The sequence below is a fragment of the Chinchilla lanigera genome, unplaced genomic scaffold, assembly GCF_000276665.1.
Source record: "Chinchilla lanigera isolate Chin_1 unplaced genomic scaffold, ChiLan1.0 scaffold00010, whole genome shotgun sequence".
NCBI classification, from domain to species: Eukaryota; Metazoa; Chordata; class Mammalia; order Rodentia; family Chinchillidae; genus Chinchilla; species Chinchilla lanigera.
Genome location: NW_004955411.1, coordinates 10698912 through 10725443, shown reverse-complemented (window position 1 = coordinate 10725443; position 26532 = coordinate 10698912). Strand labels below are relative to the sequence as shown.

At 39.1% G+C, this 26532-nt stretch overlaps 1 protein-coding gene across 1 annotated transcript in view; it reads left to right on the top strand.

Annotated features, from left to right (window-relative positions):
- Positions 1–26532, top strand: part of Ube3d (ubiquitin protein ligase E3D) — a gene marked incomplete at its 5' end in the record, with an annotated part of 155511 nt that overhangs the window by 72169 nt on the left and 56810 nt on the right. Inside the window, 1 exon segment of the mRNA XM_013510700.1 lies at positions 12484–12622. Coding sequence (XP_013366154.1) covers positions 12484–12622 — 139 coding nt within the window.

Genomic DNA, 26532 nt, shown 5'->3' with positions numbered 1-26532 from the left:
AAAAAAAGAAAGGGAAAATAGATCACCGAGCACAAAGTATGTTTTCATATCCTAGGCTCTGAGGATAAAGTATGTGATCAGATGAGTAGTGCATCAGAACCTTAATGCTATTTAAACATATGGATGGGCGCGTTGTGTGTATTTTGTGTATTTAAAATTGAGATTTTTGTTTGAACAGTGTCTTTCATTTGGTGTACTTCATGGTGATTTATCATAATAGACTGCTTTAAATCATTTGAAATAGCGAGACATGTGAATTTTGACAATAACTTCCCCAAGGCTAGAGAAGTCAGCAGGAGCTCAAACTGCTAGGTAGACATTTTTTTAAAAACTCATATGCAAGTGTAAAACTTTTATGAGGCTGCTTTAACGAGGCCCTTTGGGATTTAGGGTTATTTATCTAAGTTCTTATTAAAAATGAAAACTTTTCTATGTTTAGCACTGTAAAGCAAAACTGATCCCAACAATATTATAACCCAGAAGAATGAGTACTGTTCCAGAGACTGATGCCAAAATTAAGTTAGGAGACTTTGGGGCTAGTGTCTTCACCACTAACATTATGATAATAGGTTAGTGACAGCAGAGCTCTATTTCAAAGTCTCCTTTAATTAAGAAAATTTAGCTCTACTATACTTATAATTTAGAGTTTGACATGACTTATTAAAATGGCATCTAATCCTGGAATGGACCCTTGAATCACAGAGGGCTCCAGTGTCTTTGTTAGTGTCAGCTTGCCCCGGGACAGTCTTGCCTGGCACAAGGTCTGTGAAAACCCTTTCATTTATGCTATCTGCACAGAGAGGTGGAGCATGGGAGAAAGGTTATTTCTGAGATGAATGTGCCAGAATCACTCTGTAGGTAACCCAGCCGAAGAGCTGGAGCTACTACAGGAAATATTTTGTAACCTTGAAGAGTATTCTGCTCTTCTATAGGTATGTTCAGGTTTGATGAGGCTGGGTGCTGCAGTAAATCTATTCTTAGACCCTGGAGAGATAGAAAAGGCAAAATAGCCATTGTTAGTAATATGATTGTTGGTGAATAAGTTTTTTTTCTTAATTACAGATAATTAGGCAAACAGACATATTTGAAAGAGAACAGAATAACAAATACAGAATGTTGAAGAATTATAAAGGGGCCCCAAATGAAAATTATGAGCCAACAATCTTTTGGGGCTATTTTAAGTGTCTTACCCTAACAGTTAACCTTAGTGTAAAGTACGTTGATATTTCTAAGGAGGGAGGTCTAGAACTACCAGCTGACTACTACGGTTTAAACAGTGAAGGACACAAAAGGCAAACACCAAGAGAGATGATGATGGCAGAAATGTTGGCTGGAGGTCAGACACAGAGGCCATATAAGTACAGAAATTTAAACAGGCTGGAAAATATCAAAATGAACTTCAGTGTAGGAACTTCTATTCTGAAAGAATCTCACAGCAGTTGCAAATGGGGAGAAAACTATGTAGATTTGGTTTTTAACTCTTCAGTTTGAGCAGCTGTTTTAACAGTTGAGTTGCTAGGCACTGTCAGGAATAGAATATTTTAATCTTGGAGAAATCCAACTGTTAAAACAGCTGCTTGGTGTGATAGACTTAAGCTGACTATGATTAGGTTTCAAGACCTAATGGGATCATAGTTCCAGGCAGATTGCCTGTTATTTTGATTTAACTGGACATAATAAATATATGAGTGGATGCTAGGTGGAATGTTTGGTTTGACACTTGACTCTGAAGAAGCTGTACTCCCTGGTTTATTTTGGCAAAAGCAAATAACATCAGCTTTTATTCTGTTCCTAGTTAGTGGAACTTTTGCCTTATGTTCCTTGGATGTCAGCTGTTTTTCTTAGCACTAAAAAAGGTGTCTTCCTAGTTCTGTTGATATTTGTTTATCATTCTCTTAATAATAGATAATATACCCGCTCAATTTACCTCGAGTACTCAGTCATTTGTGTTATTTATTTTGTATTTTTCTTACTCCAGAAAATTCCTTTATTAATTGTGACCACCAAATTTGTCAGTTTGCATTTTTAATATCAAGAACAACTTGGTGTTACTAACAATGATAAAATTCTTGAATTCTAAATTTAAGACTTTACCTTTTTTATGGAAAAGGCTACATACTAGGTTAGTTACAGGTAAGTTATCTTGCTGTTTAAAAAATGGTAAGTTCAGCTTTTATTGGGTTTTCTAACATTGGTAAATTCATGTGCTTAGTTATCTTTCACAGTTTTCTTTAACAGTCACTTAAAAACCTTTCTAGAATGTGAGTTCCGAGCAGCCCGGTTTTAACTCCCCTCACTCCCCAAGCTATGCACAGTTAGACTATATTGGCGTGGCTCCCTGTGTTGTAAGTTTTGTTTTATACCTTAGTACCAAGTGTTGAGGACAACTTCTCCCAAATAAACAGAATGTAGGATAATGAGAGCCAGCTATCAGAGTCCATTTCAAGGATGTAATGGCTAAGAAAAGAGAAGCTAAGATTTTCATAGTTTTTTAAAAAAGAATGATGGTCTGTCAGAGTTGCAGTGAAATTCCTTTAGCTCTTAAAAGTTTCCATTTAACAATATTTGATTCTGTCCTGGACAAAAAAATTCAGTCAAACTTTTCCCTCTTTTTCCTAAGATACTTTTTAGGAAGGACACCAGACAAAAAAGGCTACATGTTGCATGATCCACAAAGAGAAGGACATGAGTGGACTTGGGGAGGAGGGTCACCTGAGAAGCACCCAAAATTACGTGCAGAATTTTCTTTGTAGAGATTAGCCCTGTTCTGAGCTGAGCCCATGATGTCCCTTATATTGTCATAGAAACCTGTGACTTTCAACTGGTTTAAAAGTCACCACCGGAGAGCCTTTAAAACGATTTCCATCTTTGTTCTTTCTTTTCTTTTTTTTTTTTTTTTTTACCAACTTACAGGAATTCTTTCTAGCAGGAATGTCTACTCCCTGCCTGTAATTTTTTTTTCTGCCTGTAATTTTTAAAAACGTATTTAGTGGTTTCTCAAAGTTATAAAAAACCCTTCTAGTGTGGGGATTCAAAGTAACTTTTAAAATTGTGTAACAAGATTTTCTATTGAGTTATTTTTTATGTATGTCTTTAATAAATCCTGAATTTATGTTTGAATATGGCATAAGTTTTTAAGTTTATTTTCTTCCACATGTATGGTTATTTGAAATGGCACTACTCATAATTGACACTTTTCCCCCAAATTGTAATATATGAGTAAATATCATAGTTGTATGTTGTATTTCACAAGTATTAGGCCCTATTTTTAGATTTTGTTTTGTTCCATTGACAACTCTCTCCTTTAGCATCACCATATTGATTTGATTGAACTTGTGTTATTATATGTTTTAATATCTAAATGGCAAATCTGTTTATTGGTATTATTTTCCACGGTCATTTTCAAGCATTATTCTTAAATATTTTGTTATTTTATCTAATGCTGGTGAAAACTAGCACTCCTGGGAGTCCAGGTAAAATTGCATTAAAATATAAATGTTGGGACAGCCGATGTTTTCTTTATATTAACTGTTTCTTTCTATTGTTCTTGTTTTATGCTCTTGAGTAGGTGGCATAGTTTACGTCCTGTGGTCTTTTGTCTTTTTCATTGAATTTTATTTCTAAGTGTTTTGTAGCTGTGGCTCGAATTGTGAAGGAGCCAATTATTGCTTCATTTCTAGTTGCAGGTTTCCCTTCCATATGACTTCATACTTCTGCCTTAGCAACTAGGCACTCTTGGATTTTACAAAATAATCTTGGCTGCATTTTCTTTCACCAGTACAAGATCTTTCAGGCTTTCTAAGTAAAAATTATATGACCAGGGAAAAGTAGTAGGGTTAATTTCTATTACTTTTCTACAAGGGCTGATCAGATATGGTGTTAGTTTAGATAGGAAATTTTATTACAATAAAGGACACATTGCCATTCACCCCCTTCAAAATATTCCACCATGCTCTGAACACACCTAGCCCATCATGATTGCCAATTACTGAAGCAGTTCTGGAAATCCTCTTTTGAGAATGACTTTAGAAGGATAATGACTTAAAAAAATACAGTAAATGCTGCTATCACGTGCCATCCAGCAGAAAGGCAGGCTCATAAAAATGTTATGGTGTGCCCTGGTCACGTTATTTGCAGGATCTGGTGCTGTGTGACTTCTGGTCTTCCCCAGAGTCAAAATGACATTTTGAATCGATTTAGGACATTGACGCAGCACCAACAGCTCAACTAAAGAAAATATTAATCGATAATGGCTATGGCATCCTTGTTTAGTTCATTTCAATCGCAGTTATTATGTATTTTGACATTTATAATTTGCTTTTGAGTCTTGCTTGTGGTCTGATAGGAAAATAACTCATAATTAGCAAGGCTACTGTGAGGTACCCTTGAAATAGCACTACTGATAATCCACACTGTCCTCCTCAAATTGTCGAATATGAGTTAGGACTCACAAAAATTTGAAAATGAGTAAAATTAAAAAGAAGCAGTGCAAGCTATGAGTTTGATCCCCAGCATCATAAAAAATAAAAAAACATCAAATGCAGTACAATTAGGTAAATAGAAATCAAATGAATAGTAAAATGTGATTTTTTTTTGTTAAATTTAAAAAAAAAAATAAGTTTTCTGTTGATGGAAGTAGGAGGCAGAGTACTCTTGGAACTGGTTGTAGAAATGTGAACTGGCATAGACTTTGCATACGCCTATTAAAATTGAAAATTCATTTAGTCTTTATCCTGATACTACCGCTCCTGAGATACTGCTTTATACAAAATCAGAGTACCAGGATGTAAGGACATACTGTATTGTTATAACACTGTTTGCAGCTAGAGGAAAAGCAACTGATAAGAGATGACCCAGGGTAATTTGAATGTACACACCTTAGGCTATTAGAGAGAGTGCATTGTTAATGGCAGAGCAGCTGAGTTGAGGGATGAGGGAGACCAGTAACTGGGAGAAGTCCCTGATGACATATGTGGTGGTAAGGGGAAGTAAGGGAAGCTAAAAAAAGATGTGAATGCTGTCTGTCTGTCTACCTATCTATCTGTCTTAAGTTTGTTTGAGATAAGAGTCCTGCTGTATAGTCTAGGTTGCCTTTGAACTCATTTGGTAGCTTAGGCTGGCCTCGAACTTTTGGTAATCATCCTGCCTCAGCCTTCTCAGTGCTGAGATTACAATCATGCAGAACCACGCGGGGTTCAAGAATGCTTTAAAATAAAGGATCTGATGAAGACTTTTTTTTTTAAAATGTGACACCCAGAGCACTAAACTTAAAGAAAAAGAATGCATGTTTGTGGCAAGCGCAAGGTCATGAATTTGATTCCTGGTACCGGAAGAAAAACAAAAACAAAACAAAACAAAATGCGTGTTTGATTACATGACAATTAAGAAATTTTAGGCATATGTCTAGCATTTGCACTTTTAGGCTTTTATCCTAGAAAAAATGAAAACTTAGTTTCACACTAAAACCTGTACATAAATGTTTATAGTAGTTTATAGCTGTTAATCATAATAGCCAAAAATAAAATTAGGCTAAGTATCCTGCAACAGATAAATAATTAAACCCATACCATAGAAATCTACTCAGCAATAAAAAGGAAACAACTTTCTTCTTCTGTGCTGGGGATCAAACCTAGGGTCTGTGCCTAGCCAAACCTAGCCAAGCTCTGTACCACTGAACTACACCCATAGGCCATAAATAACTATTGATACACACAACCTGATGGATTCTGAGGGAATTAATATTGACTGAAAAAAAAACCCTCAAAAGTGTACATATTGTATAAATTCACTTATATAACACTCTTGAGAAACAAAATTATAAAGATGAAGAGCAAATTAATAGTTGCCAGAGGGGTAGAGAGGAGGGGTGGTGTGGAAGGAGATAGCTGAGTCTCTAAAAAGGTGCCACAAAAGTGATGGAACTTGAGACAGATAAGCTGGATTGTGGGGGCTGGGGATTTAGCTCAGCAGCACAGCGCCTGCCTGGCAAGTGCAAGGTTGTGAGTTCAATTCCCACTACTGGAAGCAAAACGAAACAACAACAACAACAACAACAACAACAAAACAAACAGGCTGGATTGTGTTAGTTGGGTTGGCTTGGGAGCCAGTGTGTGGATTGCTGCAGCACACTCCCGGGTGTGCCTAGTGAAGTCCTGGAGGCATGACCTTGAGTGTTCTATCTGGTCTCTCACACCTGTTCAAGATTAGGTTTCCCCCTTGATTTAAATTATTCTTTTAGATGTAAGCTATCTGATTTGGAGAACAATTTGTCCCATGATCATTTGTTTTCAGGCAAACATTGTATAGAATTAATTGCAATGGAAATGAATATATTTTAGTTTTCATGGGTAGTGTTTTTATTAATTCATTGTTACATGATTAACCCAATGTATTTTGTATTCATCCATCCCACTAAAAAGTATACTAGATCTGTTGATATCCCCATGACTAATTTTTTTCTCAAATGTCTTTTTTTGTTAAATTGGTATGTAATAGACACACCATACATAATATTACCTCTTTAAAGAGGAGACAGGTAGAACAAACTTGTGTGAGAATGATGGTTTGAAGCTGGTTGTTGGCTATGTTACTATACTGGGCCTGTTTTTCCACCATGCGGTGTGCCAATCACTGAAACAAGTTTTGCAAAAGGTAAAAGAATTTTTCACCAGGCAGCTGTGTGTAGAGATGAGAAAGCAAGCCTGAAATCCCCCTCCCCATGGACAGATGGTCTGAGCGTGTGTAGTCAGACTTCACTATCTATGAACTGTTAACGTTATGAACCCACGTGTCAGAGAACATCTCTGAAACTGGTGATTTTAAAGCTAAAAGCAAGTAAACAACAGGTACAGCTGATTAAGTCTAAAGGGTTTATTCAGGTTTTTTGGTTTCAGGTACGAGGAAAACATTATACTTTTCTCTCTTTTGTATATTTGAAATTCTCTCTAGGGTTTTTTAAAATCTGAGGAGTAGCTGCCTTCTTTAGATAGACTTCTAATTTTTATATTCTCAGTGGTATCACTTTACTTAGGAAATTTCTGAGAGGCTTATACATATGGTGGGTTCTTTTCTTTAGTGAAAGTATTCCCAGTCTATTTCTTTGTCCTCAACAACTGGTGTCTGGCAATAATACAAGCATTTATAAAATTCAGCATCTCTTGTTCTTAGTAAAAATTAATACATTTAATTTTGAGATTGCCTTATTGGTACTTTATTTAAAGTAGGATTCCTTTCCCTACACTTTTGATGTGTGGGAGATTTGCTTTAACAACGCTTACATGTCCTACTGGCAACGTTGGAAAGGCATAGCTTTCAAAAACCGTGCACCCATCTGTCAAGAGCCCTGAAATTTTGTGTTTTAAAAGATCAATTTTTCCTCTGTAATTTTCTAAGAAAGTATTTCTTATGGATAGTTTTTGTTATTCACTCTATATTATTTTGAAATTTATAAATAGAAGTAGGTATGTGCCTAAACTTATGAATTAGTATTTTTAAAATATTTAAGTGTAGTAGAGGTTAATATGGCTTATCATAACAGACATGCCAGTATATTTAGTTGTTTTGGAATTTTGTATTCTTGAGTGGTTCATAAGAATCTTTAAAGTTCTGTTTGCTTCTGGGACTTATACATAAATTAGTGTACATTTATGATTGTAATGAAGTTATAGTGATTTGTCTGTTGCATAAAGGACTTACTGTGACAGCTTTTAAATTTCTAAAATCTACAGGTATAAACAACAACGTTTACTAGGCTATTTGCTTTCTTTGCTTCTGGGTCTGAAATGTCCACATCTACTAAAATATGAGAAATATGACATTTAAGTTAAATTTTTCCATCTTGAGTTTAGTCATACTGTATTATTTTTGTCTTCTATCTGTATGTTGAGCTCCCATTAAATATTTTAACTTTTACTATTCAGTTATTACTTACTATTAAATTATTAAGTTACTACTTTTACTATTAAGTTACATTATCTCTATTTGTCATTTTAACCTGTGTTGTATTAAATGGCCTCCATTTTTGTATTAGTCTGTATTTGTGATCCATAATAATTACACTCATCTTGAGGAATCTGTACTTATCCGTAGCGTATCGTAGTCATTTTTACTTTCCCTTTCCGTCCCCCATTTTGCAGATTCTCATCCTCACAGTCTATCTCCCTGTTTCTTGGCATCTATCTTTTATTTTGCTTTTTAAATTACTCATGTTTTGGGTTTTTGTATAAGAGAAGCCATGTGATATTTAATCTTTGGTGTCTGATTTATTTCATTTGGCATTATGGATAATGACCTCCATATTCCCTAAAAGACTGTATCACCTTTCTGTTTTTTCGATATTGATTGGTTTAGTTCATTCTCTGTCTTAGCATTTTTATTAGAAGTGAGAGAAAGTGACTGCTTCCACCCTTCTCACTGCTTCTTTCAAAATAGGTAGACCACAGTTGCTTCTCTAGGGAATTTTCTCAAGGCGAAGCCTTAGAAATGAGGATGCTGTATCCTCTGCTTGCATTTTGGTCTTTTAGATTAAGGTCACTTAGTTGACAGTTCTGGTCTCCTAGGAAAGCTTGTCCTTCCCAGTGCATTAAAAATCACAGAAATAGGTTTCAGTTGATGTTTAGTTCATTGTTCCCTTTGAAGTGTCTTTCTTCTTGATTTACACTGGGAGGACTACTGGTTTAGGTCTAGTAGTCCATGTACTTTTGCAGAAATGTCGGAGATAATCCAGATTCTTAAAATGTTTCTTTAAATGCTGGATTGTTAATAGATGTTTTTATTGATATTTGAACAATAGGTAGATGGTTGCAAGTGACAGTAGTGGTCCTGTCCACATTTTCTAATTTCACATAATGACTTCAGTGATTGTTTTAAGACAAAGTGAATTTTCAGGTATGCCAAGCCATGTCTCTTTCCCTCCTCTTTGATGTCTTTCCTTATATTTCTTTCTTCCTAAGCTGAAAAGACAACGTGGAAACATTAAAGTTTTGCAGTAAGAACTTACTTACCCAAAACTCTTACTGTCTTAAACAACTGTTTTCAACCTGTAAACAACCATTATTTGTACTTGTGTATAGATGTTTTGTATGACTAAAAGAATATGTAATTAAAATTCACAGAAAGTTTTAACTCTTAACATTGAAAAAATAAATTCTGGGTCTGTTGAGAATATGCTATGGGACTAGGAAGGACAGAAAGAATATTAGGAACCTGACCATAATAAGTCTAACTGGCTTGTCTAAGTATAAGAAAAAAGTTGTTCAAATGATTTAGAAAGGAGTTTTAAGATACCTGAAATTTCCCTGATCATTTGCCTTTGGAGTTTGCAGTCTTTATGGATAGAGGAAGTTAAGTAATGACTACTATAGTTTTGCCTTTTTAATGCTGTAATAAAAATAATGGGATATAGATAGGAAAGATCATGCTTCAATTTCTTTTCCATCAGTCACTGGCTCTGTGGTCAGGACCACACACTATGCCTCTCTGAGCTTTAAAATTGTTAAATCACACACTACTGTAAGGATTAAGTTGAAAATCACGCAGTTGTCCATATTATCTATATAGCATGGATAGCTAACGTTGATATTTTTAAAATTTTTTAATTGCATCTTCTCTTTGTGACTCTGGCTGTCATTAATGTTATCAATGTCCCTTTGTATAAATGTTGGTGGTTTGACATATTGGGTGGGTTATGTATGACTCCAAGGTCTTCTGAGGAAACCTGCTCTGTAGTGCTTGTCTGAGGTCACTTGCTGGTAAGTAACAAGGCAGCGCTAATGTACTTTAATCTTTATGTACATGTCCTTTTTGATGTGTCACACCATAACCATTTAGCAAAATGTTGAGGGGATGGGAAGTAAGAATGATAAGGTTGTGACATGTATACATAAGTATGTACCAGTTCCACAGGATGACTGTAATTATTATGTATAGAAATTAGGTACCAACAATAAAGAGAAAAGGATTTTGAAGATTTTCCAATAAAGAAATGATGTTTGAGGAGCTATGTATGTTTAATTTAATTTAAATATTATACAGTGTCTTGGTTACTTTTCTCTTGTTGCTGATACAAAATACCTGATACCCAAAATTAAGGAAGGAAAGATTTATTTAGCTCACAGTTTATGGAGGCTTCAGTCTGTAATCGGCTGGCTCCAAGGCAGGGTGTCATGGTGAGGGGCAACAGTTCAAGGCAGCAGAAGCAGCAAGAGCAAAAGGAGAACAAGCCTCTTTTTCTCCCTTAAACTGCAAGCAGGCTATCCTACCCACTGGAGTGGCTGTATCATGTACACCATCTCCCTGCCCTCTTCCTGCAGAGGATGAGGAGGTTTACAAAGTGAGGACCCTGGCTGCCTGCTGAATTGCTTAATTAAACTTCTAAACGTCTCAAGTTGACACAGTGTGTCAGCTATTATACACGGTATATATACATGTATTAAAATAGTACATGATACCCATTAATAAGCACAACTTTTATTTTTATGTATGTTAAAAGTGAATAAAAATGTAAACCACTCCCCTGCCCCTCTCCAAAAATGGTTAGTTCTTGAGTGTGTGCCGAAAAGCACTTTAGAGGCAATTTTTTTAATCTTTCATTCCACATAAGGCCACAAAGTTAGAGGAACTGATGTTTGCTCTAGCAAATATTGACACCTAGACTCATCCCAAATAATACTGGTAAGACAGTGGTAAGTGTTGTACAATAGGAAATGACACGAAAGTAGGTCTTTCAGGGTGAGTAGAGGTTCTTCAGTAATAATGACGGCATTCCAGGCCTGGGAAACCGTATATGCCAGGCACAAAACATGCAGTGTAATGCTATTCAGAGGATGGAAAGAACTGTATAGTGTGGACGGCATAAGGAAGGGGGTGGAGAGTGAGCTCTGAGCCACTGTACTAGAACTAAGTTTGAATTTTTTAAAAGAGAGCAGCATTTTTATTTCTATTCCAGAGAAATGTTGAGAAAGTTATATAATGAGCAAAACCAGAAAGAACAGCAGAGTTAGTCAATATGAAATAATCATTTTTAAAACACAGAGATGGTACCCAGACATTCTCTTCCTGAAACTGGATCATTTTTAGGAAAGTGAGCAGTGCCTGCTCCAGTCCAGGTAGTTGGCAGATGCTTCAAAGGAGAATGAACTCTGCCACCTACATCAGAGATGTGTCATCATAATAAATAATTTGTTTGGTGAGGCAGCTGAGCCGTTCGCCAGGACTCAGCTCAGGAACTATTAAAATCCATTATTTTCTGAAGCTCTGGGGCTCTCTCACGTTCTAATATTCACTACTAATTTGGGTAAAGGTCTGCAGAGGTAAGTTTATACAAAGCACAAAAACTTCATATATATTTACAAAGTAGATATGTAAATATTATGTGCTTATATATGAATATTTCTCTTTAAGATGTAGGATCGTGATAGGAGACGCTGACCAGGGATCAGGCAAAAACCACTGAAGTAGGAGAATTGAAAGCACAGGGCTCATGTTATTCTTATTCTATTATTTTCTCATTATTTCCTGACTTTTCTCTCTACTGTAAGTGCTAGATGAGGAGTCAGAAAGTGAGGATTCTAGACCCAGCCTTATCACTTCCTGCCCTTCTGCCTCACCTCAGACAAGTGCCTTTATGTTTCTAGCCCAGTCTCCTGATCTCGCGAATGAAAGGATTGTCAAATGGGCTCTACAGGATCCATCAGAGCTGCTTCAAGGGCCACTGTGGAAGATGAAGGGAGGCCTTTGGCCAGCTTTCCCTTTCAAATAGCAGCTTTGCTTTTATTTGTAGGATTCAGGCTAGTACAAGATTTTGATGAAAGATCCTGTCACTTTTAAAAGTTTGGAAATCACTGAAATAGATGTTTCACACAGGCCTACCTGCCTCAGAAACAATTTCCACATCTGTACAGTGGAGATCACTATAGTTCCTTTGCTTAGGTTGTCCAGCGGTGAACAAGGCATTCCACGTAGAACAGAGCAGGCAGAACATAGGACGCAGTCATGTGTTACCTTCAGTCCCCCCCTGCTCCACATGGCCCACGCCAGTGAGGTTTTCAATTCCTAAAACTCTTGCACTTTGAGTATGAAATGATAGCCTGCAAATGGCCTAATCCATCTGCTTTATATCAACAGTACTGTAAAAATGTCTTAGACAGCCGAGCATGGTGGTGCACGCCTGTAATCCCAGCACTCGTGAGGCTGAGGCAGGAGGATCGTTGCGAGTTCGAGACCAGCCTGGGCTGCAAAGTGAGCTCAAGGCAAGCCTAAACTACATAGCGAGCTAACCCTGTCTCAAAAAGACCAAAAAAAAAAAACAAAAAACAAAAAACAAAAAAAACAAGTCTTAGACAATAATTCATGAAAGTTTAATATATTTTATTTCTATTTTTGTATACTTTTTTTCTCCTATAGCTAAAAGTCTTATTGTGCGTCACATTTTAAAAATAATCATGATAGTGCATTTATGAAAGCTCACCTGTGTCTTTGTTCTAGGCTTGCCAGTTTGTGGGAAGGTGACATCAGCGTTCATTCTTTGACCCTGCCCTCTGCAACCTGCCTGGAGCTGCTGCTCATACTGTCAAGGAGCAATGCCATGCTGCCTCCGTCCTTGCGCCACATGAATTCCTTTCAGGTAACTAATGGCTCCATTAGTACAGCGTGCTTTCTCAGTTCTACTTGTAATTGTTTTTAATAAATCCTGTTTTCCACAAGAGCTAGATAGCCCATGGAAGCACATGGGTTCAGAGGAGAGTAGGAATGATAATGCATGCGTTATGTCTCTTTTCAATCAGTGAACACATGGAGGCTCAGAACTGAGCAGTAGCAGAACCCATAGCTCTCTAACTCCAGGGCTTGGATCTCTCAACCTGCATCTTTTCTGCCTGTGAGAGAACAGGCAAGAAGATTTAGCAAAGATACTTATCTGTACTGCTTGTCTCCTCCCAACTTTGCCCTAGGACAGGGTTGTTCAACCGTGAGGAAGGCTTTGCTACTCTTACCTTAAAGTAAAATTGCCAGTTGAATCTTCAACCTGGATGATGTCCTTCCTGCTCCCAGCACTATTTCCCTGTCTCTTCTCAGCTTTTCTCTCAGAACTCCCCACCCAAGATATTTAATTATACTCCTAGTACAACTTAGTGCTGCCTATATAAACTGACTAACAGGAAGATTCTCTCCCTGTAAACAGCTAATTATCACACGTGGTGGCAAATGAGAATTAAGATGTTAATTAATGCTTTGAGTTGTGGCCCTATAGCTACTGAAGGTAATCGAACACATGTATGACTTCGTGTGTATCTTTTTTGGGGGTAAGTTCTGGGAATTGAACTCCATACTTTGCACTTGCCAGGCAGGCGCTTGTGCCACTGAGCTATATCCCCGGCCCCACATGTATGACTTAGGGCCATAGAAAAATATAAGTACTTAGATGCCGAAGGGAAGACTACATGCATTCCTGAGAAGTTAGGAAACATGGGTTGGGTCTGCCTCTGGGGGGTCACTAGTGTATCCTAAGGTAATTTCAGAGACAGTATATATTATTTGGTGTACCTCTGTTACATGATACAACAAAAGCAGATTTTTTTTATAAGCTGTATCTCAGAAAGTTAAGAAACGACTGCCCCAGTCTCATTTATATCCATATTCTTATGGAAATCTGTTACATTGTCTTCCTGATTTGCTTTTTTTTCTGCGGCTTGTTCACTGGTGCAATATTTGCCCTTGGCCATAGCATTCCTATTTGTTGTTGTTGTTTTTTTTTTTTTTGTTTTGTTTTTTTCTCCGGTACCAGGAACCGAACTCACGACCTTGCGCTTGCCAGGCAGGCGCTTTTGCCGCTGAGCTAAATCCCCAGCCCCTCTATTTGTATTTGTTATTCCCCTGTGGTTGACCAGGGGCCATAAAGAACACTTCCTCATTTGTAGGAGAGGAAACTGAGGTCCAAAGAGTCGGAGGGTGGTGGCCAGGAACGCCTTGTAGGCTAGCGACCGCCTGATCTGCGGTTGTTCCACTTGCAGTGCTGCGTAAGAGTAGAAAGTGGGTGAATATGCAGAGAGGCAGTTGCATATACTGCGTATGTCTGCACACACCTGTTTGCAATAATGTATAATCCTTGTATACTGCTTTGAACTAGAAATGATTTAAAAACCTGCAATATGAATCCACATTTCTTGCAAGTTTTGCTCAGCGGTTTAACATTGAATAACATAAAAGATTATATGTGACCACAAACTTTTATGGAGTGAGATATAAGAAGCTTAGTAGTGATTATTTTGGGGGAGTGAAGGTGGATGACATTTTTTATTTCCCTCCCTCTCTCGTGTACTGTTAGAAATTTTTATACCGTCAATGAGTGAGCGGCAAGAGAAATGACTGATTCCTAGGATTTTGCGGTATATTGGGGGAGATAGAACAGTCTTCTGTGTGTGACATAGATCAAGAATATTTTTTTTTGCATAGTAACCTGACCAGAAGTCATAAAAAGATGAAGGGTAAAAGAAAAATCTAAACCAAGTGTGAGGGATCTGAGAGGAGGACCAGTCTGTATTTCTTCTCCAGGAGAAAAAGGGGGTCTTGTTCTGTTTAAGGGCGTCATCTTGGCACTGTGTAACAAGTGTCTGGTCCCCTGTTGGTGGCATTAGCATGTTCTTATCATTGTTAATCAGAGGAGCTCTGAGAATCGTCTGGGCGTTAATTGCTAAACATCCCTCTCTCCACTTGATCTTAGCCAAAAGGCCGAGAAGCGATAAAACATCCCTCTCTCTTGGTGATTGTGTTTCATATAGTCTGAGTCTGTTCGCTGAATGTTACTGTCAGGAACACATACACTTACCTGATTTCACAAGTACAGAGAAACGTCACAGAATCCTATGAATAGTGTCCCCTGAAGTTCTGTCTGTGCCATTACTCCTGAGAAGATGTATTCTTATCGGGAGCATTCCAGGAGTTGGCTTTTCTCTGTAGATCCTCGCTTCAGATAAAGGATCAGTGACAGTGTGGAAGGTGTCTGTTAGGCTTAGAAGGAGAGACTCTGCCTGTTCATCTTTGTCACATTTACTCAGTCATTTATTATAATGGCAGGGAGTAGGGCCACTAAGTTTGTCCACATTTGAAATCTATTTTTACTTGCTTTCATGCTTATATTTTTACAGTTATTTTGGCAGGACCTGTGAAATATAGAATGACATTGGTTGCAGATACCATCTTTACATTTCCAATCCTCTTACTTTCCAGACCGGGGCAGTCACTGTGCGTAGCACTTCTCTCTTTCTGTAAAACTGTTATTTTAGGGTTCAGATAATACTCCTGCTTGAATTATCACTGCCAAATCCCAAAGGGAAGTGTATATCTTATTAATAAGTGTTATTAACATATATGAAATTCTGCCTCCTTAAATTATGCTGTAACATTTCTCTGTGGTTAATAAATAGTGGATTGGCCAACAGGGTTGTCTTTTGGTGAGTGTCATAATTTTAGCTTCTATTCCGTTTCAGTACCATAATATCCCTAGTGTGATTTTTCAGCAAACAATGTAGGATTTAGTTGAGAACCACTGACATATTGCTAAGCACATATTTACTGTAGTTGTACGGCCGCAAGAACAAGGATGGACTTAACCCTTTCTACATCACTCCCTACTTGAAATTCTGCTGTGGCCTTCTATGGCAATGAGAATAAAATCCAAACTCTCTACGTTGGCCTGAAGTCGGGGAAGCCACTACCCTGCCTCTTCGGACCTCACCTCTCGCGCTTTCCACCTCTCGTTCTGTCTACTCCAGTCACACTGACTGGCCTTTCTTCTCACTCCAGTCCGGAAGCTGGTTCTGGGCATTGCTCTGTGCACTGGGTCTGTCATGCCTGCTTTCTCCTTGTCTTTCAGGTCTGTCCTCTCAGGTATCTCCGCCCCTAAAAGACCTAACTTGACACCCTCACTCCCTTCCCTTTCTCAGTCATCATTACTTTATAATCTCATAGTTTTTTCTTAGTGCTTTCCACTGTTGAAATGATTGTGTTCATGTATTTATTTGTCTTTTTTCTCTACTAAAATGTATGTTGATTGAAAAGGGGGAATGTCTATTTTTGTTCAATATTTTATCACCAAAACTTAGTGCCTGGGTGTAGGAAGTGGTTGTTAAATAGTGGGTTGTAGACGGATGCAAAGTAAAATGCAAACCGGCATAGCCACAGATACTCAAGAAATCTTAAAGGAGGCTTGGAAGTTTACAGATAAATAGCAACAATCCTAAGGAAAGAAACAAAAGCCTTTACACCCTTGTATCTATATACTTTTCTACTACATAAGTGTCCCCATCTGTCTCTGGCTCTTTCCCCTGCTTATCTTCTGGCATGAAGCCAGTCTTCCCAGAGGCTGTCTAGAGCCTCGAGGACTTTATGTGTGAGGGTCCTGTTATTAGTGAGACTGGATGGAGAGGGAAGCTGGAAGCAGGCCCGTGTGTCCAGTAATCAGGGGTGCTGCGGAAGTAATCAGGCAGCAGATGGACCCGCTCAGACATGGGCCGGCGCTTGCCAGAATGCACTGTCTGCGCAGACCTTGTGGTCATCCACGCGAGCATCTCAGGAAGCTGTGAAGGAAGTAACGTTGGCACCTGCAGGCCCGTATGTGTTATCTTTTCGCTTTCCTGCTAAGTCTTTGTCCACTGTGGGCAAAGATAATCAGGAGTTGGGTGCTAGTCTTTATATTTAGGGATCCCAGTCTCAAAGGTAGCGATTACTGCTCTATTTTTAGTCTCTTCTCGAAACAGATTTCTGAGAATTGCCTCAGCAGTTTGGGTGTGAATAATGTCGCTGTCATCCTTCCTTGTTGCTCTCCAGGACATTTTGTGGGCTGAGGAAATAAGCAAGGATTAGCTGAATCCTGTCCTCTTCCCTACTATCCCTTCCTCTGCCTCCTCTCATAGTGGACTCTGCTGTTTCACCATACCCCAGAGAGGGCAGGAAGGACAAAAGGAGGCAGAAAGCGCGAGCCAAGTGGACGTTTAGCTGCCCTTTGTAGCTTCCCAGGTTCCCACCACACACCGTGCTCTGCATCCAGGTGCTGATGTTGCAGGCAAAGCTGGCTGTTACCCAGCCCTTCTGTAGCATCTGATGGGGGAGCTCTGACGGAGGAGCCCTGACCTTGGCCTTGTTGGCGGAAGCAGGAGCGAGGTGTAGCCTACTAATTACGGCTCTTGCTTGTTTTTCATAAATTAACTTTTTCTTCCTGGTCCTCGAAGAAATATATGCTTAGGATAGAAAATGCAGTATATTTTTATCATCAGATAAACAGTATTTCTTTTTCATTTTTAGTTTAAAAATAGGGGATCTTAAAGTCAATTCAGCGGCTTCCTTGCCCATTTCAGTCCGCCTGGCCCCTTGGGCGGGCATGGTCAGTAACGAAGGCCTGATAGCAGGGCCCAGCTCCCTGCAGTCAGCCGTTGTTACCTGGGGCCTCACAGCCCTGTAACTCAGTAGCCATAACTCTGAGATAGGTGTGGGGAGGACTGGAGTGCAGATAGGTTTAATTCCAGGATGACGCGATTACAGTTCAGATTTCTGAGTGACAGCTGGGAGATTCTGATTTGATAACTCTGGAATAAGAGCCCTGGAATCTATAGTATACCAAACAACCAAAGTATTTCTGATATAAATTATTTAAGAACTAGACTGTAAGAAACACTTACATGATAGTAGAAGATACCCTACCAAAGTGAAAAATGAAAATTTTATTTTCATAGTGACAAACCTGGTCACTAGTTCAAATGGTTTATTTGCCTCTTCGTTGTTCTTTAACGTGGTCCCTGACTATTCAGTCATTGTCCGGAAGTTTTTGTCTTTCTTTTCCTCTGGTTTTTTTTTGTTGCTGTTGTTAAAACAGGATCTTGCTCTGTCATCCAGATTGGCCTTAAACTCACAGAGATCCTCCTGCCTCAGCCTTCCAAGTGCTGGGATTACAGGTGTGCATCACCAGCCCGGCTTTTCCTCTTTCTTCTGCCATCATTTCTACCCTTTTACATTCAGTGCTTTCTAGAATGCAAGTGCTAGTTACTTCTGTAGCCCTTTCTGCCATCCAAGGTCAGCATCCAGCATCCCTGGTCTTCCTGTGGGGATATGCATCCCTGTAGCCCTGGTCCACCGCACGGTGTGTCCGGTGTGGGGCAGCTACTTGTGCTGACACAGGGCACTCCAGGTCTAGTCCTGTATCTGCCACCCAGTGACCTTGTGGCACCTGTCTAGTCTGTGGGTCCTGATTTCTTTATCTATGCCATAAAGGAGTTGAGTTAATGTATCTCTTCCCATCTGTTTCTGATTTATTCACCCAGGCTGAATAATCTTTAAAAGAAATAGGTCCTTATTTCTTCTGAAGGGACATCTGAGAAGTGTTTAATTGAAAAAAAACATAGACAAAGAACATAGATAAAGCCAGATGGTGTGTGTGTGTAGTCCATGGGGGGTGCGCAGGCATGCGTGTGTGTGCGCGCACGTGCGCGTGTTTGTATGAGTGTGTGTTCCAAGAGAAAGAGTTGATGCTGTGAAACTCCCCCCAAAAACCACAATAAGGGTTAAGAATATGGAGTTCGGGTGCTGTTGGCTTTGGCTTTTCCTGCCTGTGGGACCCAAGTCACTGCTTCCTGCAGAGGCAGCAAAAGGAGAACACCATCAGATGGGCTGCCTGTCAAAGAAAGACAAGAAACTTGGAATGCCTTCTGGCAGCTCCACCTCCTTCCTTTTTCCTTTGCTGCTCTTCTTTAGGCTGTTTCCACTTTTAATTTCACCCTTTCTTTTTGACTCTAGATCTTGGTAAGCTCTGAAACATTTGTGACTTAGAAACTTACTAATGGTTTTGTGTTTGTATTTTATTTTTAAGTATCATTAATCAGCAAAAGGAATCTCAAATGTGAGCATCTTCCACAGCAACCAGCATGGCAGATGGATCATTAAAAGTTAGAAGTCGCTGGGTGTGATGGCATATGCCTGTAACCCCAGCACTCGGGTGGCTGAGGCAGGAGGATCACCAAGAGTTCAAGTTAGAAGTTTTTTTCTTTTAGAGAAAAATTATTTTTCCAAACTACTTCAGGCTGAGGGCACAAGCTACTACTACTCTGTCCTCGTCAACACAGAAAGATGGATAGAATATACAGACAGTGGCACCAGGAGGTTGGATCCAGTTCAGTTTCCACAGGGAAGGGAGAAGGCTTGCGTGTAGAGGGAAAGAAAACAGGTGTGGAGTTGTCACTGTATTTTCTCTCCTCTCCCTGCCTTACCGTAAAAAGCTCTGTGTACCGGGATACAGCGAGATGGTGATTTGTGACAATATGAGGCCTTGAGTAAGGCCTTTTCTGGGTTGCCACGCCTCCTCTATTGGTGGCGGGGAGGGGGACAGTGAGCATACAGACGGGAGCATGAGTGGCTAGTAACACTAACTAGAGGACTCCCCCCCACCCCACCCCCGTCACCATTCAGGCTATGTTCAGGCACATGGCTTCCAGGTAATGGGTGCTACTTCCTTGAAAAGGCAGCTGAAGTTGTATTTCTGTTGGTGGAAACAAAGCCATATCAGGATTGAACTGACCGATCTCACTTTGCTCATGGTGGGAGCTGCTGCACTGTTCTCAGGAGCCTTTCTGGCTAGAGGGGGAACAGTCTGGGAAGGACGCCAGCCTTCAAGGGGATGATAGATTGCAAGGTGAAACTGTTCTAAGCCTCAACTGAGAACCTCTCATGAGTTCTCCCTGTAATGACTGATTGCTTTAGCAAAATGAGCAGATTTAGAACACAAAAGACGTTGAGAGACTAGACTATAGGAATTCTAAGGTTCAAGATTGACGGCATTTTATTGTCCTTTGGGTCCTTGTTCTTGGAGACCTCATAAGTGATGCCGTGGAGTAAACCCTGGAGCACGGGGAGTGGTCTGGGCTCTTACACTGGTTGTCCTGAGATAGCAACCAGTGTGACTGGGAGGCAGGCAGTAGGCAGTGTAACCAGCCTAAGCCTGGTTAGGCTCACAACGCAGGATGCCTCTGGCTCCTGGAGAATACAAGAGTATCCTGCTGTCATGTTTCCTTCACAGGTTGACAGGAGTCTAGAAATTAGGGTCCCACCCTGTCTTAGTTTCTTTTTCATCACTGAGAAACAATACCCTAGGGCTTAATGCCAATTTTATGTTAAAGGTGCATAATACTCATGTTTATTCATTAGAATATTTCTATTGATGAATTGTTAATTTTAATATTATGAGTTTTATTATATTAAACAATAAATACTTAACAAGAAGTATCACAAGTAAAGTATTGAATTTTTAATATTTATTGAGCTTCTACAAAAGCTTCAAAATTTTCAACATTGGTTGTTTTTTGGTGTACAAAGTCTAAAAAATGACAACAGAAAATAAATTACTTTATGAGCTGAAGTTCATTTTTGTTGTAGAATACTACAACAAAAATGATCTTTACTTCAATTATCATACCCTAGGGTAGTCTGCATGCATGACAACAGTATGTTCCTTACACACATATTGCTTACAATGACAGCACATGTGTTTTGCTTTCCTGGCCTTTTTGTAGGACATACTTGACATCTCTCTGGTCTTGCTGTTTTGTCAGGAAGTTCTTATTATATTGTACAATGTATACTTAACAGGAACATAACATATTAAGAAAGTTAAGTATTCAATTCTTAATATGTATTGCACATTTAGGATATATTAACATTTTCACATCAGAAATACATTCGTATATGAACTGCAGTGAAGATAACAATAGAACTGTACAACAAAAAATACCTTTGCTTCAATTGTCACACCTAAGGCAGTTCACACATGACAACTGCATGTTCTGTGCATGAGTATCACACTGATAGCACACATGTTTTATTTTCCTGTCCTTTTTTGTAGGGCATAGTTGACGTCTATTTTTCTTTCCTAACGTCATAGTAAGTCTTCATGATGTGGCACCTGCCTGTTTAACTGTCAGCTTACCAGTGTGCACCACAAGTTTTTTACATAGTGCCCTGGGCAGAAACATTTTGTTCTTCCTCTGCTATATATGGTTTCTTATGAGTTCTAGTCCCAGTCCTCTAAGAAAATTTCTCTGTGATATTTCACAGCTGTTAATTTCTTTGTAAACTATCAAACTATGCTACACGTTTAGGAGCCCGTAAAACACAACCATTGGCCAACACTGTTTTTCAGGTGACATCATAGTTGTGCATAACTCATCAACAACATGTACTGAAAAAAAACAAAAAACAAAAAAAAAAAAAACAAAAAACAACATGTACTGCACCTTTTGTTTTGTTGTAGAAATTTTACCACCTCAGGTTTCAGTGTTTTTGAGGTTTTAGTACAGTTGGAAACAAAGAATATGAGTCAGTCCCTTCCCTCCATTCAACTATAAATGCCACAGCAAACACCACAGCATCCTAATGATGATCCATGCTTCCATAACCCTAACACAGGCAGATTGTGTGAGCTGCCTCCCTTCTCTCCATTCACCCATAAACAACAACAGTGCCCTAATAATTGTTCAGGATTAGGGTTAGACCTGGTGGCTGAGTTCCAGGATAAACTTCTAAATTGAAAATATAATATGTCTTTGCATCTACCAGGGCATATATTTTTATACTGTATTTTGAAGGCTTTCTTGGCATATACTACCTCAAACCACAGCAACCATGAAATGCTGCAAGATGTTCATCAATAGTCATATATTTAGATGATATGTAAATTGCTTGACATTTTGAACCAAAACTCTCAACGAGTACATAGCAGCCAGATTTTTAGTTCTTTTTCTTTTCGGGCAAATGATTTTGTCAACAAAGCTCAGGTAATTTTGAAGGAAATCACATCTCCTCAATGTCATTGTTATTCTACAAACTTGAAGCCCACACCCATAAGCCCACATCTACAAGTCTTTTACATTCTCAAGATGAGGATGAGAAAGCCTTGCTAAATATAGCAGACATATGAATGATTTCAGTTTAGCTACTGAGACAATAAACACATTTTTGAGTATGGTTTTCGGTGCATACAGAATGTTTTACTTGTATTTCATCATTTGTGTATTACACAACATCTTCTAGCATTTTGTCTATTACAAGTGATTTCCAACATTGAATAGCAGTGCTTGCATTCTGTCCAATAGGTTTCACCATGCCAAGATCCTCACTATATTTTTGCACCTTGTTCTAACATTGGGTCATTCCATTTGGTTGCATGACCATTGTGTGCCATTTTGACTGGTCAGATATGTCCTGACATTGCTGTTTTCTTTGCCATCTGCATCAGGGAGGTCTTCATTCCCTGTGTCTCTGTTGGTCAATTCTTGCTGCATTTCACTGTCACAGGAACTTTGGCTCACATGGCCAACGTCATCATTATCATCATCATAATCATCAGTGCATGAGTCACTCCCCCAAAACTTGCAAATCCGGTTTTTCTGGTGCCATTGTACTAAATTGGGCTACTTCTACCAGAAAAATTTAAAAAAAATTCAAGAAAATCCTAAATGCACACCTGTTGCTGTTTTGGAGCTCCTGCACACACTTTGCCATCAGCCTGCCAAATGGGTGAATGCCCAGATGGGTTCGTGCTTTTCTGAGGCCCAGCTGCTGTTAGCTACACCCACATCCATTATGGTACAGTACATATTTACATAACAGATGATGGTGTGGGTATATTTTACCACCCCTGATGCTTGGGGAAACATACGCAAAAAATGTTACACGGAGCATTATGTGGGTAAAAATACTGGTTTGACACTTTCGCATACATACACACACCTTGCTGTTCATCATACCAAGTGGGTAGACACAAAGATTGCTTCTTGTATCCCCCAGGCGCAGCTACTGAGGTTCACAGCCAGCTACTATAATGATAAAGTACAAATTTTCATTAGGGAAGTATGGTATGTGTTTTTATAGTCCAGTGTTATGGCCCAGGGATTTTAAAGGAGGAAAGGTTTATTTTGACTCACAGTTTGTAGAGGTTTCAGTTTATAGTCTGAAGGGCCTTGTGGCGGGGGTTGTTTTCGTTGGAAGAAGGGAGAGGTCAAGGGAAGATGGGGAGATGTGCCTTTCCAGGCCATGCTCCCGGTAACCGCTCCCCCAACCAGGCTTCAGTTCCCAAAATATTTAGCTATAAACTCGTCAGTGGACTGATGATCCAATCACCTCCCGCAAGCCCCGCCTATGAGCACATGTGGCTTTGGGGGACCTTTATAAGCCATATCATACCCTCACCATATTTATTATTGTTAATATTCTGAGATGAGCCCCCAAAATACAGTCCTGTTCTTTGCCTGTGAAACGTGCTGTAACTGCTTTAGGGCAACCAAGGAAAGCCCTGTGGTCATTGTAGTGTTCCCACTGAGATTTTGACCAGCCTGGTGGGCTTTGACAGCCGTGCTGGTCCGATCTGGCCCATGTAAGTTCGCAGACTTCCCCTCCTGACGCAAGAGTGGAGATTCACAGTTGATTAGGAAGAAAAGCCAAGTTAGTTTCCACCCCTGATTTCTCCCCAAATTCTAGGAAAACAAACAAACAAACAAAAAAACCAACTGTGGGTCTTGGTGCACCTGCCGACTCCGAGCTCTGCCCACACTTGATTCCTGTGGGTGTGCCTTCCTTACTGACAGTCGCCATCTCTAGGTGCTGCCCACTTGGAACTCTCCCAAGTGTACTTCCACCTCAAACCTAAAATGAGTGGGTTTCTTTTGAGTCAGTCTCCCTCTTGAGCTTTCTCATCAACCCGCTCCTGCTCCGAATGTATTTTCCCTTCCATAAATCTTGCCTTTCTTACTACTTCTGTGTGCTCTGCTCAGTTCTTTGTTCAGGACACAAAGAATCTGGATACTGAGTGAGACAGAGACACCGTCCAGTAACCACTAATCTTAAGTCACTAAGCTGTCTAGATCCCATGTTTTTCATTCCTCCCATTCTAAAACTGACTGATTCTGAGTTCTGCTCACTGAAGGAGTCATAACAGGATAAGAGGTTAAGTTAGTTTAAAAAAGAAAAACTATCATTCTATGTTCCTACTCTTAGAGATCATCAGCACATTGCTTCTTAGTGGTTTGGTTAAATATCTCGAATGATGATCACAGACAAGTGATTTGTGGAAGCAACAGAGAAGTATTTCTGCAGCTGCAACCACAGGCTTCACGCAGTTAGCATCAGCAGTCACTTTCTGTCGTTCAGAATAGTAATTAATCTGTAACATGCGCAGGGGTGCTAGTGTATTGTTTGATGCAGTGGTAGCATAACACAGACTAAACTGGAGTACCGAGTTAGCAGTCAGGCCAGTACCTACCTTCCCTTAGAGCAAAATGCAACTCTTCATAAAAAGATTACATTTGTGCACAGTCTCAATGTTTCTGGCTCTCTTCCTGCTAGTCTAAAATTAGTGTTTTCTTCTTAATTTAACTTCAGCTCAAAAATCATTTGTAAAGACAGTAAACATTTGAGACATTGTCTGCTTGAACCATTAGCTGCTTTTATTACCAAATTCTCCAAATATGGTAATGTTTTTAGCCAAAATCAGAGCACTGAAAGCAGATGGGTTTTGGTATTTTTATTTTAAATAGGTGAGCTACATCTGTTTACATTTACTTTAATTACTAATATAGTTGGACTTGTATCTACCATTGTTGGTGGGAGCCAGGCAGTATTACATACCTTTGGCAACCGTATTTTATCTTCTTTTTTTCTTATTTCTTGTCTTCTCTTGTCTTGGTAGTTCATTCTTTTTCTGTTTTAATTTCTCTGCTAGCTTGGGAGCAATTGCTTTTAGTTTTCTTTCTTCATACTTACATATTAGGTATGAAGTTTTCTCGTAAAGACAGAATTGTTCATAATCTTTACCTTTTTTCAAACAGGCAGAAATCTTACAATCTCAAAATTTCCTAGTAACCACATTTTAATCTCTCGTACCACGTTTCCCCACTTCTGAGATTATCATACTTACTTCACTTGAAAGCACAGAAGTCAGTTATTAGTTTTAAATATTTTTATATTCTTTACCTCATGCGTATCAATCATTGGGCTTTGTGGGTTTTTTATTTTGTTTCTTCATCCTGCATGCTCTATTGTTTCCTTCACTGACAGTCTGTGAGTGAAAACCCTCTTAGCCTTTGTATGTCTAGAAATGTCCTCATTCTGTTCAGCCCTGAATGATGAGGAAGTGAGGAGCAGATCCTAGACTACTTTTCAGTTGGAAGGTCCATCCCTCACTGCCTTCTGCCATCTAATTTTGTTGATAAGATAGTTATTGTAAGACTTTTTGCTATTCCCTCCTCTGATGGTGAACTCTTTTTTTCCCTGTTGGCCTGTAAGATTTTATCTTCATGCTCACGAACTGTACCTCTATAGTGATGTCTTAAGTGTAGATTGATTCTACATAGTACTGTGAGAACACTCCATCTGAGGACTTCTATCTTTAATTAGTTCTAGTGGAAAACTGCCAGCTATTATACATTAAATGCCCATTATCTTCCTCCCCCCATTTTCTTCTTCTGAACTTCTATTAGGCACTACTACATAGTAGTGTTCAATTCTTCTTGCCTCTGTGTGTTGATATAGCTATAATTTATAAATTACATATATGCACAAATTCATTCATATCTCAACTACATTTTTGCATGTTCTAGTTTACTCATTCTAGATTTTATCCTCACCTGTGTTTTATTGCAGTGGGTATTTTTTATTTCCAAAGTATTATATTAAAAATCTGTGGGTATGAAGCATAATCTTTTAAGGCTTTATTTGTTTGTTTGTTTTTACCTTGTTCAGGCTTCATTTGTTTGTTTGTTTTAACCTTGTTCTGTTTTTGAACTTTTGTCTGGAGCTTTTAATTTTCTGGCTGTCTGACTTATGGTTATATTTCTTCATGTGCTTTGGAATTTGGATTTGAAAACTAAGTTCTCTTTCTCCTCTGTCCTTCCCACAGTGTGCCCCACCTTCTGGTGGATTTGCAGCTACTTCACCCCACCTCTCTAGGCCTCTAGCCCAGTATAAAGTCCAAAATGGTGCATGCTTATGGTGATACTGGGATTGCCAGCAGATTACTCACTGAACCCGCAGAAGGTTGGGTACAAAGTTTCCTATTTTTCTAGAGGTAGAGGCCTATATATGTCCTAGTCCCCAGCAGTTGTCATCAGCAACATCTTTTGGTCTCTTTTTATGAACATCAGGCAGTGTTCAAACTCCCCTCTCCCTTCTTTGCCCCAGAACTTAATCTTGAATATCAGTCCTATCTAGAAGGTCAAGGTTTCATCTCTGTCTCCCTACTTCGTGCTTCTGGTTCATGTACTTAGCTACTTTTTGAGTATACCTGTAATTTTATTTATTTTTTCAGGTTATTACACATGTGGGTTTGATTTATTTCACTTGTGAGTATGGTCTCAAGTTGCATCCATTTACCTATAAAAGCCTCCAGTTAATCTTTTATTATAGTTGAGTGATACTCCATTGCATAAAAATACCACATCTTTTTTATCCATTCTTCTGTTGATGGGCATTTGGGTTGTTTCCAAGATTTAGCTATGACAAATT